We start from the raw sequence: 15,520 nt of genomic DNA, 5'->3' as shown, positions 1-15,520 counted from the left end.
GAGACAGGTGGACGTTGAGGGATGGAGAGAGCTCAGACCCCAGGATGTGTGCACAGAAGGGAGAGCCTCCCCGAGATCCAGGCAAGGCCCTCCGGGGGACGCAGACTGGGAGTCTGAACGAGGCCCCCTCACTTCTTTGGAGCTCACTAGCTCTGGAGGCCTGGAGGGCGCCTCCGCGGAACAATGCATGGTTGTCCAAGTCTCCACAGAGGCCCGAGGGCCGAAGGTTTGGGAGCCATGGAAGGTCCCTCTCTGCTACTCGCAGAGAGTAAACTTCCTGGCTCAACCCCAGAGCGTGTGCTGTGGTTTGTGACTCAGACCAGGGCCGAAGGCAGAAAGGGCAGAGTTTATGAAGCCAGGGAGGCAAAGGTTTAGTTTTCTGTGGAAAACGAAGCTCCAAGAGGAATGGGAATGACTTAACATTATTCCAAAATAACATTATTTTGATATTGGGAGTGTAGACATTTAGTACATTTCAGAGAGCTAAGTCCATGGGCCATTAACAGGGCATAGCACACATATACCACCTGCACAGGCAGGGTCAACATCATTTTCAAGCAGTAGTTATTTGAAGAAAAGTTTCCTCAATCCATTTAAAAAAAGAATCACTGAATAATACTGGCAATGTCTTTGACCTCCAGCAGGTGGCTCAGCTCTAAGGTCACGCACCTGGTCCGTGGGGGTGTAGTCCACCAGGCTGACGCTGTCGATTCTCTCCAGGAAGCTGAAAGGAAAGCCAGCAGGGCTCAGGAAGGCCTCGGAGGACCTCCTCCAGGGCTGTGGGTGACCGGGGGACAGCCGCGCCAGCACCGGAGGGGACGGGCAGCAGGAGCGAGGAAGCTCCCGGTTTCCACCCTGCACAGGTGTCTGCCCGAGTAGCAGACAGTCCTGATTGAGGTAGCTATGCTGCCATGACTGCCTTCTTTCCCCCTTTCCCTCTGCCTTCCCTCTCGTCCAATGTTGTAGGGCAGGGGGTGAGGGACCATCAGAAATTGGAAGGGGCACAGACTTCCTTCCAGGGCTAAGCTAGTAGAGGGCCATGGTGGGCTGTAAATACAAAACAGGAAGTGAGAGATGTTCCTTTAGTGTAATAAGTTCCTGATAAGGTCTGAAACCTTAGGAGTGTGAGAGAGAGTGTGTGTGTGTGTGTGTGTGTGAGTAAGAGAGAGAGAGAGAGAGAGAGAGAGAGAGAGAGAGAGAGAGAGAGAGAGCGGGTTTAGTCTGGGTGCCCACCGGGTGGAGGCTGTAAGATTGGTCCCTTATCATATCATAAGAGGTGTGATATGATACACAATAGGAGGCAGGAGGAGTGAGCGGCAGGAAGGAGCTTACACTGCACCTGCAGGTGGAAGACAGACGCGGGTGCTCGCCCTCCGCTGCACCGCCCGCTCACCCGCCAGGGGCACCCTGTGCATCTTGTCTAAAACAGCACCCTTGCCCACCTCCATGCCAGCCTTGCTTTATTTGTCTACAAAGTGCTTAGCACGACCTGATAATAAACCTCCTTTGTTTATTATCTGTTTCTGCCTACAAATCTCAAGCTGCCCGGAACAGGCCCAGCACCCCGGGAGACCTGACCCCTGATGACTTGTCTGGTGACTCCCCTCCTCCTCCTGGGGCTGGATGGAAGAGGTAAGCGAGCAGGTGGCCGAGAGGCCCAGGCCCCAAAGGACACGGATGGTCAAGACCCAGGAGCTGGTGGGGACTCGTGGCTGGTGGTCAGAGGGCCTGAGGGAAGAGTGGGCGGCGGGGCTGCAGAGGGGCAGGGGAGCGGGAGGAGGGGGCGTGGCCGCAGCGGCCCAGCTTCTCCCGCCCGTGGGTGCCCCCTGGCCAGGGTGAGGCTCCTACACGGAGCAGAGTGCACGTGACGTAGACAGGGACAGGGTCCTGCTCCCCTGCCCGCCCAGCACTGGAAGGTTTGGGCACCATCGCTGGGTATGTGAAGTAAAGCAAAGATCGGGCCTTCTTCTAAGCCCTTGAAATGCAGCATTCTGCATGGCACAGAAGTGTCCCCTCCCGTCTCCACTCGTTCCCCCACCAGCACCCCACCAGCCTGCACTCAGGTCTTAAGAGACTTTCAGCACGGGCGAGAGGAGGCCAAGGACACAGCGAGACCACTTCACTCTCCGGCCACCTCCACTCCTGGCTAAGGACAGTCCCAAGGTCCTGCTGCTGGGATGGCATTTTGATGCCCCTCCATCCCTGTGCCCTTGATTTGGCACAAGGCCCGGCTGCTCCAGGGCCAAGACTTGCCTTAGAGCTGCCACAAGAGGCAACCAACTCCGCGGCAGGTAAGCCACCGGCAGAACGTAGGAGGGGGCCAGGGTGGGTCTGCTGGTGTCAGACATCGTTCCAGAGACAAAAGGTGGTGAGGGCAGTGAGGCCGTTTCAGCTGGCAGCCAGGGCCGGGCCCACGCCAGGGAAGCAGCTGTGCAGGGAGGTGCCTGCGGCTGCACTGCCTGCTGCAGAGGTTGTTAAACGTCACCTGCTCCTGGAGGAGGTGGTAGTGCCACTGAGAGCCAGAGGGGCCCTGGCTTCTGGGAGGTGCTGCTCCCTGCAGACCAGAGGTGGGTGAATTGGGCCTGGCGTGCGGGGCTGGTGCCTGAGACGGAGCAGTTTGGACAGAGGGCAAGCAGGTGGGGAAATGCCACAGGAGGGGCCCGCCTGGGAGCGGGAGAAACGGAAGGCTCCAGGTTTGAACATCACAATGCGGTCTGGCTAAGGGCTTGCTGGTCTTGAATTTGGTGAAGTACCCGCTGAGCTTCTGACCATCCAGCAGGAAAGGAGCCAGAAGATTCTGTGATGGAGGAAGAGGTTTCTGCTCCTGGGAAGGGATCCCTGCACTGTGGCCCAGCCTCCAGGAGGGTCTCAGATGGGAGCTGAGCTGCTCCCTGCCCCCAACCCCAACCCCAACCCATGGGCTGCAATAACGGGATTCAGAAAGGATCTGTTCTCCTGGCTGGGGACAGATAATACTGACCTGTGACACAGAAACCACAGTCTCTGATTAAAAGGGCTGGAAGGAACGAAACATTAAAGGAAACATGAAGCCTTTAGTTATCAAGTTTAGGAAGGAAGCAACCAATTTCTATCGGGACGCAGAGAGGGTGGAGGGAGGTGAGTGGCTTGATTAACCCGTTAATAAGCAGTGTAAGTAGAAACAGTGGAATAAGGCTAAAAAAATACTGAGAGATGGGATTAAAGACCGCCTCCGAGAGGAAGTGGGGGGAGCACCTTCCTGAATGCTGCTAAAAATACGAGGTTCTGAGATGTCGATGACAAAGGCTAAGGTGTCATGTTCTTCTCCCACCCGCAGACTCCAGGACGGGTATTCAAGTTTTTGCCAGCTCTGATGCCTAACCATCTAAGGGAGCTCTGAGAAGCATCAATGAACATTTCTAAGAGCATCGCCTGAATTGTTACTGGTGCTGACTGGTATTCTGAGTGCACAGGTTTCAAGTTTGGACAATAAAGTAAAAAGTGGAAATTCCCCCTGCATGTGAATGCATCCCCCAGTTCTTTGAGACACTCTCTGAGGAATAAAGGCATAAAATAAAACCTATACATTTCTGCAACATTTTGCCTAGGGTTTTGGTTCAATCCACATATTTCTCAGTATGTTGTAGAAGTACTTCAAATCAAGGCTCCTAAGGTAATATAGGGTGTCCCAAAAATTGTATACACACACTTTGAATAATTATAAAGGCAGTGTTTATTAAAAGGCATTTCATTTTCAAAACTGAGCTATCAGCTGTTAAGAGTGTGTATGCACTTCTTTGGGACACCCTGTATGTAGATGAGTTTAAAGGGGCTTCCAAAATCATACACAGAATCTCACATGACTACATTTTAAAGCTTACACTGTCTTCTTAAATGTCACCAGATTAAAGAATCCCCGATAGACCATCCATTCACACTAGATACATAGTTGTAAGGCAATACTGAATTACAACTGTAAAACATCACTCTCATGTGGGCACTAATAAAAGCAGTTAAAAAGCATTTTATTTACATTTTCTTCCATTTTCTGCTACAGCTGAGGATATTTATGTTTGCAGAAGCGTTTTTCTTCTCATCATTTAGATCTTTTTTTCTGTTTCATATTGGTTCAAAAGAGCAATTCATTGTTTAGTTCTCATCTATTTCTACTTCTCTTCTAAAATAACTTAAAGGTCACAGAGTTCTTATGTCCATGGAGTTGATCATGAAAAGGGATAAGGAATGGATCATGAAAAGATGATTTATTTAAAAATCATTTACTTTTAACATATACATTTATTTAAATATATTTAATATTATCTCTGTGAAAAACTTACCAAGTTGGAACTCTGTCAAGGTAAGTAAAAACCTTTTCTCAGTGTTATTGAAATTGATTTCAAGATACTTATTTTTATGGTATTAAAATACTATGGAGTGACAGAGAACAGCAGGGTGAAGATCCATGCATATTATATAACCACACAGAAACCCTATTTTGTTTAATCTGACCTTTTCTTCTTTTTCCCACCCCTTTTGATTTAATCTGGCCTCATCCAAAACTCTGGTTTCCTCTCCCTTGAACAACTACTCTCTTCATCATTAAGCACTCAGAACGGGGCTCTGGTTGGCATCAAACAAAACGGAACATCCCAATGACTAACCCCTGGGGAAACCAGACAGAAGGATGCCATGGCCGACTGTCAGGATCAGATGCAATCAATGACCAATTACTCACTTCCCTAGCAGGAGCCAGCTGAGCTGCGGACCACACTAGGTCCAGCAATCGTGGCCAAGAGAAGCACTGTCTGTCCTGTTCCACACGGTTGTAGAAAAGCCATCCAGTTGTAGAAACATGAACCTAGGCAACCAGGCAGGCATTTTTTTTTTTTTTTTTCCAGGCAGGCATTTTATTAGTGCCAGCCAGTTGATTATAATTAAAAAAATGAAAGGGGCTTGCCCATCCGTTTGTTCAATGCTCATCGGCTGGTGGCTTTTCGTCAATAGTACTCAAAGCCTTGAGTTTTGGATTTTGGCTACAGAAATGCCTCCAAGAGGGTGTTGTGCATATTGCAAAGGAAGAATCTACAACAGAAAGCCCCTCACTTCTACTTCACAGTGTGAGATTGTCTGGCTGACCCTGAGACCAGGTTCAGATAATAAGGTTATTCGACTGGTACTTATTTTAGGTGTCTCTTTTCCAAATCAGAGACAGCTGGGTGGGCACAGTGTCCAACACTCACAGCATGTCTCCATCAAAAAGGTACACACATGCATTAACATGCCTTCAAGAAGCAATAGCTTTAGTAAGCAAATTTTCCAAATGTGCACATATAACTGAATTAAAATAATCTAAATTGTTCATAAATAAAGGAAAAGTATGTTCTAAACCCAGGTTAGAAACTGTACATTTGAAGGCAGAAAAATAAAAAGGAGAAATAAAGAGCAAAAACTGTTAGCAGTTGCATGGAAGATCGACTATTGGTATGTTTGAGTTGAATTTTTTTGAAAATTATATCTATCTGTTGCTGGAAAAGTTTCAATGCGAGGGAGAATCTTGTCGCCTTTAATAAACTATTACAATAAAGAAGTAATAGCTAGAAATAGACTTCTAGAAACGTGCATGAAAATTCCCTGCTACCTGGACATTCAGGTAGTGAGTTTGAAAAAATATCAGGCTTTCTGAACAAAACCTGCCCCTGAATTATTGTTCTTAAATAGCTCTTCAAACGGAATGCACTCATATGTAGTAACATGCTGTTTAAGATTATTTATTTGATAAACTTCTGTGGTTTACACTTCAATATTTCATCAACTGCAAAAATAAGGAAATTCATGGGCCTAAAATGCTTTTGAAATAATACTTATGGTTCCTAACAATGTGCATCCATATAGTTTAAAATGAACACATTTTAAGAAAGTTCAAGCTTATTCAAGAGTTGTTTAATCTCACAAAATATATGAATATTGTTGGGAACATTTCTATTACGAAAGGGTCTTCAATTTACCAAAGGACTCAACACTAAGCTCTTTTCAAAGTTTTAATTATTTGTTCCAGCCAAAGAGGGGTTACAACTCATGCTGTACTCACACAGGTGCCTCTGTGCAACCACGTGGATGAGAGGAGACATCCAGAGGAGGGAGTTCTACAAACACGTGGGGCTGACAACGGACAGGTGCCCCTTAGAAAAGGCTTCAGAACAACCACCAGTCCGATATAAAGACCCTTAAATTTAAGGGGCAGTTCCCATTTATTTATATGTGCTTTTTTCTCCCCTTAAACACACGCAGTTACACCGGAAAACATGTCATAACAGTGAATCCTTCAAAGGGTCTGGGATAGCCCCTATAGTTACTTTCTGAAACACTGGTATTCTCTTATGGAGAAATCTTCCAGTGAAGGAAAGGAGGAATTTAAAATATCCATAAGTATTCAAGTTAGGTTAACAGACTTGTCAAGGCAAAAGCAAACTGGTGTTCTTCGCGTTTTGAGGCTAACAAAGTTTTGGCTACAGGATTTCCTTTTCAGCTAGAAAATACACCCTGCTATTCCAGAAGGATGGAAGGCAGCACAGGGGAGTCCCAGCCTCAGAGGGTCAACAAGCATGCTATCCCATCCCGCATCTCTTCTTCCTCCCTGACTTCATTCTGGCTACATGGCTACGTACAACATTTCAACTCACATTGCCAAGGTTTTTAAAGAATTGTTTTAAGAGCAACATAATAAATGCAAATAACTTGAACTTAAAAAGCTGTTCTAATTGTAACTCTATTTTTGGTTGTTAAAATCAAAACAAAACCTACAAACACACAGTCCCAGGGTTTTCTCAAACCAATCAACAGTTCTTTAGCAACGTTGGAGCGAGTACTGTGGCTGCCACGCTAATTAACATTTTTAAGAAATGTAATTAAAGTGGGTGAGATAGGAAAATAACTAGAAATGTTAGAGAAGTTCATTTGAAAGAAACTGTCATGTTCAACCTTATAAATCTTAAAAAATTTTTTACAGCATGTAAACAGTAAAAGCGTATTACACAAGAATGTCCTAAGGTGATTTTAATATAAGTTATGAAACAGATGAATAGCCAACTGTAGTCTCAGTTTGATGGCAAAAAAAACAAAGGATACATAGAAATGGCACTGTCCATTAAATAAGTTGAATGAGGTGTTGATAACCCTGCAATCAAAGTAATCATTTTCTTTTCATGTACCACATTTCAATTTTATATATCATCAACAATTACACTAAAGTCAGAATAAACTTCAACTTTGATAGTTCAGGCAGAAAACTGAATACACAGGAACTAGAGATTTGATAAAACTTTTGAGGAAGACTCATATACACCAAGTTAGCTAGTCCTGTTAAAAGGCAGCTATAAAAATACACATTATCACAAGATATACAGAACTTTAAAATCCAGTTAAGGGCGGAGAAAGCCTGGAACTTCTTAATGTACCGGGAGTGCGCTGTAAACCCAAAGGCAGAAGCATCTTAGGCGCGTTTCGGCAATCTGGCATATTCCAAGGTTATGTAGTGTGTGATAATCTCTAAGACACAGAGAGCATTTCAGAAGGGGCCACAGCCAGGAAGCCTCCAAGGCCGCCCGGGCGTTACACTTGATCTCGCAGGCGGGCCAGCCTCTGGGACAGCTCGTCCTGCTCCGCCGAGGCCACGCTGGTGCCCACGGAGTCGGTCTGGCCCTGCGGCAGCTCCATGTTGAGGTCCAGGCCGGCCTCGTCTGCCATTTCCTGGAGCAGCATATCCACTTGGCTCTGGGGAGTGGTCAGCGTCGTCGTGCTGCTCATGGTGTCTTCCATCTGCTGCGTCTGGACGTCCAGCGTCTCGAACTGGTGCTCGAACTTGTCCATCAGGGCGGAGATCTTCTCCAGGTTCATGGTCTTCAGCGTCGCGTCCATCGACTTCACCACCCCGGCCATGGACTTGGTCACCTTGCCCATCGTCACGGCCGTCTGGACCCGGGCGGCCACCGCATCGACCCGCGCACTCATCCTCAGGAAATTCACGGCCTGGTTCTTCTGGCGGATGGCGTTCTCGGCGTGGATCTTCGCCACTTCCATGTTGCCCTTCTGAATGGCCTTTTTGATTTTGGCCTTTTCGGCCTTCTCCTCCTTGTCGCATTTCTTGGCGCTCCTGCTCAGCTCCTTGGCCGCGAACTTGAGGTTGAACAGGTGCTTCTCCATGTTGGACATGGTCGGGCGGCTCCTCGGGGTGGGCGGCCTGGGGGACGCGCGCGGACGGGAGACGGAAAGCAGGTCCGCTCGGGGCAGCCGCTCCTTTGTTTTGGTCCCACTTCCTGCTTTCTGCTCAGCGGCGCAGCGATGACGTCAGAGCCCGGCGCCCGGAGGCGGGGGCCCGCGGGGCGGAGGCGCTGGGGGCGGGGCCTGCGGGAGGGACCTTAAGGCGGGACGCCCCCTAGCGGCCAGCTCAGACCCGACTCAGCGGGCGCTGCCCGGGCTGACTAGGGCGCTTGCTTTCTGCGCTGAGTTCTGCCCCGTTTTTTTTTTTTTTTTTTTTTTTTAAAATATATTTTATTGCCGAAACCGGTTTGGCTCAGTGGATAGAGCGTCAGCTTGCGGACTGAAGGGCATGTACCTTGGTTGCGGGCACATACCCAGAAACATTGATCAGCTGATCAATGTTTCTGACTGTCTCTCTCTCTTCCTCTCTGTAAAAAATCAATAAAATATTTTATTTATTTTTATTTTTTAAAAGAAATATTTTATTGATTTTTTACAGAGAGAAAGGGAGAGAGATAGAGAGCTAGAAACGTCGATGAGAGAGAAACATCGACCAGCTGCCTCTTGCACATTCCCTACCGAGGATGTGCCCGCAACCAATGTACATGCCCTTGACCGGAATCGAACCCGGGACATTTCCGACGCTCAACCGCTGAGCCAAACCGGTTTTGGCTATTTTATTGATTTTTTAAAGAGAGAAAGAGAGAGGAATAGAGAGTTAGAAACATCGATCAGCTGCCTCTTGCACATCTTCACTGGGATGTGCTGGCAATCAAGGTACATGCCCTTGACTGGGATCGAACCTGGGACCCTTCAGTCCGCAGGCCAGCGCACTATCCACTGAGCCAAACCAGCCAGGGCTCTGGCCCGTTTTTTGTTTTTTTTTTTTAAGTATATAAATAAGTAGGTTCACGAAAAGCTGTGTTCACTGTTCACACACACACACTTCCTTAGGCATATAGCTGATGTAATGTGCAGGGTGCATGTAGAGCTGCAGGTAAAAAAATACCCCAATTCTAAATGTGTCAGGCCTCCCGGTGTCTGGGCAGAGAGGGCTAAACATCAGCAGTCAACTAACTAGGCCTGCAGACCAAAGCTTTCTCTGTTTGCATGGGTAACTTCCACTTCCGGAGGGGAACCGGCAACCATGGAGTGTTAATGCATTAAACAATAAAACAAAAGGTGTGTTATTGTCCTGCCTTTCAATCTCTGATTACAGTTTGGGCTGGAGTCCTGTAATATCATTTTTATTTATTTATTTTTTTAAGGATAGATTTTTAAAATTTATTTTATTTAAAAATATATATTTTATTGAGTTTTTACAGAGAGGCATAGAGAAGGATAGAAAGCTAGAAACATCGATGAGAGAGAAACATCGATCAGCTGCCTCTTGCACACCCCCTACTGGGGATGTGCCCGCAACCAAGGTACATGCCCTTGACCGGAATCGAACCCGGGACCTTTCAGTCCGCAGGCCGATGTTCTATCCACTGAGCCAAACCGGTATTGGCTGTAATATCATTTTTAAAATTTATTTCACCAATGGGTGAAAATACATTCAAAACCACGACCACCGCATTTTTTACCGTAGCTGGAAGTTCGGTTTATTGGTGAGTTGCCAGCAACTATCATCCAAATAGCTTTCTGTGATTTCATAATAAAAAAAGACACACACCATCATTTGCCAACACTGTTCTATCTATTAGATGTTTCATAAATATCCAAGGAACTTCACTCATATTGCAGTTTGACAGGCTAAATTGTCGTTTTACTGGTAAATTATGCAGACAGAGAACAGTGAAGCACTGGGACCCACACCCACTGGCATACATCAAAACTGTCTCTGTGTATTATACCCTTAAAAACGCAGGCTTTCAACGGCAGCAAAGTGCTGCAGCTTTTTTCTTCTTCTTCTTTTAGAAAGATTCATCAGATCCAGCAATAACAAAACATAAGGAAGCCCAACCTGCCCGAACGAGCTAGGTTGGAAATGATTACTGAGAGCTAATTCTGTTTAGAGATCACTTTAATCCAGTCTCCCCATCCCCATGTGCCCCTGTGATAACTTGTCGAGTGTCTTGCACCATAAATTAAAGAAGTGCTGGTGTTACGTGCATTTTCCTAAAACGGCTCTGATTAAGTCACTTTCTTGATCCAAACCTGGGCAGAAAGGCTGACGTCCTCCAGGTGGCATATTGGGGTTCCCATCCTCTCATTTCTTTCCCTCCCCCATTCTCCAGTTAAACCAGAATGAAGCTTGGACATTGAGAATCATTTGATCAGGGTGGAGAATGAGGATCGAAGCTCCACCCTCTGCTGCCTGGGCTTCCAGCCCATTCATCTCTGCCGATCGACCGCCCCTCCTCAAAAGCCACCTTCTCCCCGAAGCCTCCCCGGGCCCCTGCCCCTGTGGAGCCATGGCACTCTGCAGCTCTGCCAGAGCATGCAGGGCGGACTGCGGGGACAGGTCACCTCTGCAGCACGAACCAAGAACAGTCTCATTCCTTCTCCCCAGGGGGCAGTAGGCACTGTACACAGTAGGCACTGCATCCAATAAGGTTCTCCTGAACTGCATTGTGATTGGCAGGGATAGGGCATTACCCTCATTAGCAGCTTAGCCAAGATTACTTTTTCCCCCTAAAGTAGAACTCTTTCCTCACATGTGACATTTCTAGAAACAATAATAATAATAATAATAATAATAATAATAATAATAATAATAATAAAGCAATAAAGAGAAGGAGTCTGTTGGAAGTGGGGTCAGAAGGCCTATGCCTCCTTCTCTGCCCAACCCCATCCTCTCCTCCCTATTTTTTTGAGCCCCTGGCTTGCAGTTAGCAAACCAGTTCCTTAACCATGTCCCATGTTGTACAGTTTGCTTAGTGACAAGTTCTCTTTAGGTGAGAGCGTTTACAATATAATCATGAGAGACTGTGATAGATTATGAGCATAAAGACATTAATAACTAATGGTTATTAAGTACGGATGAGCCAGGCATTATTCTGGACACTCTACACAAATTAACTCATCTCATCCCCACACACCTTATGAGACAGACACGATTAACACCTCCAACTTACAGGTTAGGAAATCAGAGCACAGAGGGCTAAGCAACTGGCCTGGGACCACCCCCCTGCTGAGTCTTAGAAATGGCGTTTCATAGATATACTGGGGACCAATAACAAAAAACAATGGGGGGATTCAATAGGTTAACAAAAATAAAAGACCAGTCGTCTTTGAATGAAGATAAGTCGATTTACTAGTTTTCTTCTGAGAAGACTGAGAAGTTAGTTGCATTGACTGCAAGGTTAATAGACCGAAGGAAGGCTGCTAAAAGAAGGTAACATCCCCGGAAACAGCATTCGTTGAGTAATGGAATAACGGCAGGTCTCCCCTCCAGCCTGGTCACAGTCTAGAGCAGGGCTGGGGAACCTTTTTCTCTGCCAAGGACCATTTGGATAGTCATAACCTCATTTGTGGGCCACACAAAATTATCCACTTAAAATTAGCTGCTATATTTGGTCAAGCATTTAATTAGCTCACCCCTAATGCCTAGGCAGGGCCAGACCAAATGATTTTTTGGGCTTTATATCGCCCTTGGCCTGGACGTTCCCACCCCGGGATTAGTGTGAGGATCAATTTGTAAACTCATGTAATGTGCACAGAATAGCACCCCCACGTGGTAAGTTTCAATAATGACCTGTTTTGCAGCTACACTTTGAAGATAAGAAATATAAGTCACACCTCTAAGGTATTCACAAACCCTACGTACACTACGTTAATAGTAGTAGTGGTTTTCGATGAATTCCCTGGGTTCCTTGTGTTTCAAAGAATTCAGCAAACACTGGAAAGAACTGTAAAAAAAATAAAAAGCCCCTCACACACACAAATGTCTTAAATGCCATGTTGCAATTTGTGGGGTACCACCAATGGATTAATTTGTGCTGTTGTTTCCTATCACATCAATACATATGTCTACTTTCCTCCACTCTACATTTTATTATGAAAAAGTTCAAACATACAACACATTTGAAATCATTTTATAGTGAATGCTTGAATACCCACCACCTAGATTCTGCCATTACCATTTTACTATACTTAAAAAACCCCACATCTTATTTTTGATGCATTTCAAGGAAATTGAAGACACTGGTACACTTCCTTCTACATATTCCAGCATGCAGATCTTTATCTAGACATCAATATTTGTTTATAGTTTTTTAAAATGTAAAATTTAGACCCAAAGAAACACAAATCTTCAGTGTACATTTGCTGAGTTTTGACACCTGCGTGTACCTGTGTAACCCAAACTGTCAAGATACTGTGCACATATTTCATCTTCTCGCAGATGTGCTGTCTGGAAGGGAGGTTGTAGCAGAGCTCTGGCCATTGTTCAGATGGCGCAGCATCTGTCCCCGGTATAATCATGAAGGGAGGTCCCTGAAGGCACAGAGGATGCAGCACGCTGCTTTATCAAAGGCATCCCAAGCTCTCATCACAGTACCTGTCACATCATCAAAGGTGAAAATGTGCCACATTTATTTTTATTTTTATATTTATTTATCTATTTATTTATTTATCTATTTATTTATTTATTTTAAATCCTTGGGTGAGGATTTTTTTTAAATAATATATTTTATTGATTTTTTTACAGAGAGGAAGGGAGAGGGATAGAAAGCTAGAAACATCAACCAGCTACCTCCTGCAGACCCCCTACTGGGGATGTGCCCACAACCAAAGTACATGCCCTTGACTGGAATTGAACCTGGGACCTTTCAGTCTGCAGACTGATGCTCTATCCACTGAGCCAAACCGGTTTTGGCTGACACATTTCTTTAAAAAAAAAAAAGATTTTATTGATCTTTCACAGAGAGGAAGGGAGAGAGATAGAAATGAGAGATAAACATCGATTAGCTACCTCCTGCACACTCCCCACGGGGTATGTGCCCGCAACCAAGGTACACGCCCCATACTGGAATCGAACCTGAGACCCCTGAGTCCCCAGGCTGATGCTCCATCCACTGAGCCAAACCGGTTAGGGCAAAAATGTGACACATTTTCATACTAGACAGTATTTATGTCTTTAAGCATCTTTCAGACTTCACATTTCTGTTAGCTACTGTAAGAAGTTGTTAGAGGCTATGAATTCAACTTGGAAGGAAATTTCTTACAGTTCTCCTTTTCACATATCTGTATAATTTAACTTAAAATGTTTCCTAGGATTATAGGGCAAACAAAGAAAACAAACAAACAAACAAACAAGTTTTGCTACCATTTGCTACTACTCATCTACATAAACCAGAATATTTCCATACACCTTACCCCAGCAGGAAAAAACTGGATGTTGAGTCTAATGCAAAACTCAGCTGTCATCTATGAATACTGAAATTCAATTTTATTTTATTCAAAATGGCTACACAGAAGTACATGTGATTGATGTGAACACCTATCACTTTTAATTCTAAACAAAAAAAATACTACTTTGGTATGATATATTTATTCCAAGAAAATAGCACTTTGACTTGGTATTTGATGTAAACTGCATTTAGTCCTGTGGCTACAGACTTTGGAAACTGGCCCTACGGAACCTGGTGTGTCTTGGGGCCAACTGAGGGGCCGCAAAGGAGTCTGGGAGGGGCTCAGGGCCACTAGCTGGGCTCCTCACCACCACTGACCCCTCCTCACTATGTTACACCACACAGAATACTGTTTGACAAAAAAAATATAGCTCTAAGCTAGAAAAATATTATTATTATTATTATTATTATTGTTATTGTTATTATTACTTTGCCATGTATAGTTCAAGGGCCTGATTTTCACAGCCTTCAAAATGAACCTTATAATACCTAGTGAATGGGCAACAGTGTCAGAAACTAGTGTGAGGGGCAAGGACTTGGAGCCCCAGCTAGTCCCGTGGTCCTGTCTTCTGCAGGAAGTCTGAGGATTCAGTGAGCTGTTGCAATGGAAACCACTGGGATTTTCCACTCAAGGGAGTGGTTTTTCTGAAAGATTTAAATAATCCACGTGCACGGTGTGAGATAACAGAAAAACAAACAGACATGTATCTGCCCCTGTCCCTGGCACAGAGCTCCTGAAACCCTCGTAACCTCCTAAGTCATGAGAGCACAAGAAGCATCTTTTGATCTACTGTTTGGTCTCTGACTGCAGTTCCTGACGCAGAGCCCCTAAATCCTTAGGAATGTCCTGAATAATAGAGGTCTTGTTTGTTCTGATCAGGTGATTCTGGGTGGGCTCCTGGAGCCATCCAGGGCCGGTCACCGAAAAGACCAAGCCATAATTCCAGGCCTGCCCCCAGTCTCCAGGTAAGAGAGAGGAGGCTGGAAACGGACTTAGTGAGGGGTCATGTTTACATGACAAAGTCCATAAAAATTCCAACAGTACAGGGTTTGGAGAGCTTCCAGATTGGTGAACACACAATTGTACCCGAGGGCTAATGCAACCCCAGTTCTCTGGGCTCCAGACCCCCCATCCCCAGGCCTCCCCTATGTCTCTCTTCTTCTGGCTGTTCATCTGTATCCTTTAATAAACTGGCAGACATAAATGTTTTCCTGAGTTCTGTGAGCTGTTCTAGCAAATGATCAAATTCAAAGGGAACCTCTGATCTGTAGCCATGCTGAACAGAAGCTGTGAGTGAGCTGGGGACCTACTATGTGCAAGTGGCCTCTGAAGTGGGGCAACCTCACGGGACTCAGCCCATAACCTCTGGGTCTGACCTCGTCTCCCGTAGACAGCGTCAGAATTGAGTTAAATTGCAGGACAACCAGCTGGTGTCACAGAGGATTGCATGGTGGGGAAAAACTCCCCCCTCGCATCTGGAGTTAGAGTGCTGTGAGCATGGTAGTTGTGGAAAGTAACAGAGACACCCGGGAGGACAAGTGCAGGTTTCTGACTCACATGGAAACATTGGTGCTAAGCAAACCCTCTTAGTGATTCCTTCCCAGGATGAGGGTTTACAAATGAGCCTAGGAGACACAGATAACCAGGGGCTGACCAACTTACACTGAGACATCTGGTCTACCTACAATAGTTTGCCCTGCCACTAAATTTATTCTTCATACCTATAAAAAGTATACTGCACTGCCCATAAACAGGAACATCTCCAACTCCACAGATCGAGAAAATAAAACTGAAAATAAAGGTCAGAAATAAAGGTCAAATGAGAGTTCATTATATATTTAATGAATTCAACAGTACATAGTAGTTTCTCTAATTTTAAAATGACCTGAAAAAAATAAAAGTCAACTTTGAAGTTCAAATTTAATTT

The 15,520-nt window shown here is 45.4% G+C and overlaps 2 protein-coding genes across 5 annotated transcripts in view; both read right to left on the bottom strand.

The window, feature by feature from the left end:
* Positions 1-15,520, bottom strand: part of GNAL (G protein subunit alpha L) — an 84,555-nt gene that overhangs the window by 10,718 nt on the left and 58,317 nt on the right. For all 4 annotated transcript variants that reach the window (XM_084887690.1, XM_084887691.1, XM_084887693.1 and 1 more), the window contains one exon: positions 670-724. In XM_084887690.1, the coding sequence (XP_084743816.1) occupies positions 670-724 (55 nt within the window). The remainder of the gene's footprint in view (positions 1-669; positions 725-15,520) is intronic.
* On the bottom strand, positions 6,007-8,316 carry CHMP1B (charged multivesicular body protein 1B). Its single transcript, XM_084887773.1, has one exon. It carries the CDS (start codon positions 8,185-8,187, stop codon positions 7,588-7,590), a length of 600 nt encoding a protein of 199 aa, XP_084743899.1. The 5' UTR covers positions 8,188-8,316; the 3' UTR covers positions 6,007-7,587.

Source organism: Pipistrellus hanaki (genome assembly GCF_964339955.1).
Source record: "Pipistrellus hanaki genome assembly, chromosome: 6".
Taxonomy (NCBI): domain Eukaryota; kingdom Metazoa; phylum Chordata; class Mammalia; order Chiroptera; family Vespertilionidae; genus Pipistrellus; species Pipistrellus hanaki.
Note: the sequence above shows the minus strand (reverse complement) of the source record. Positions and strands in the feature narration are given on the sequence as shown.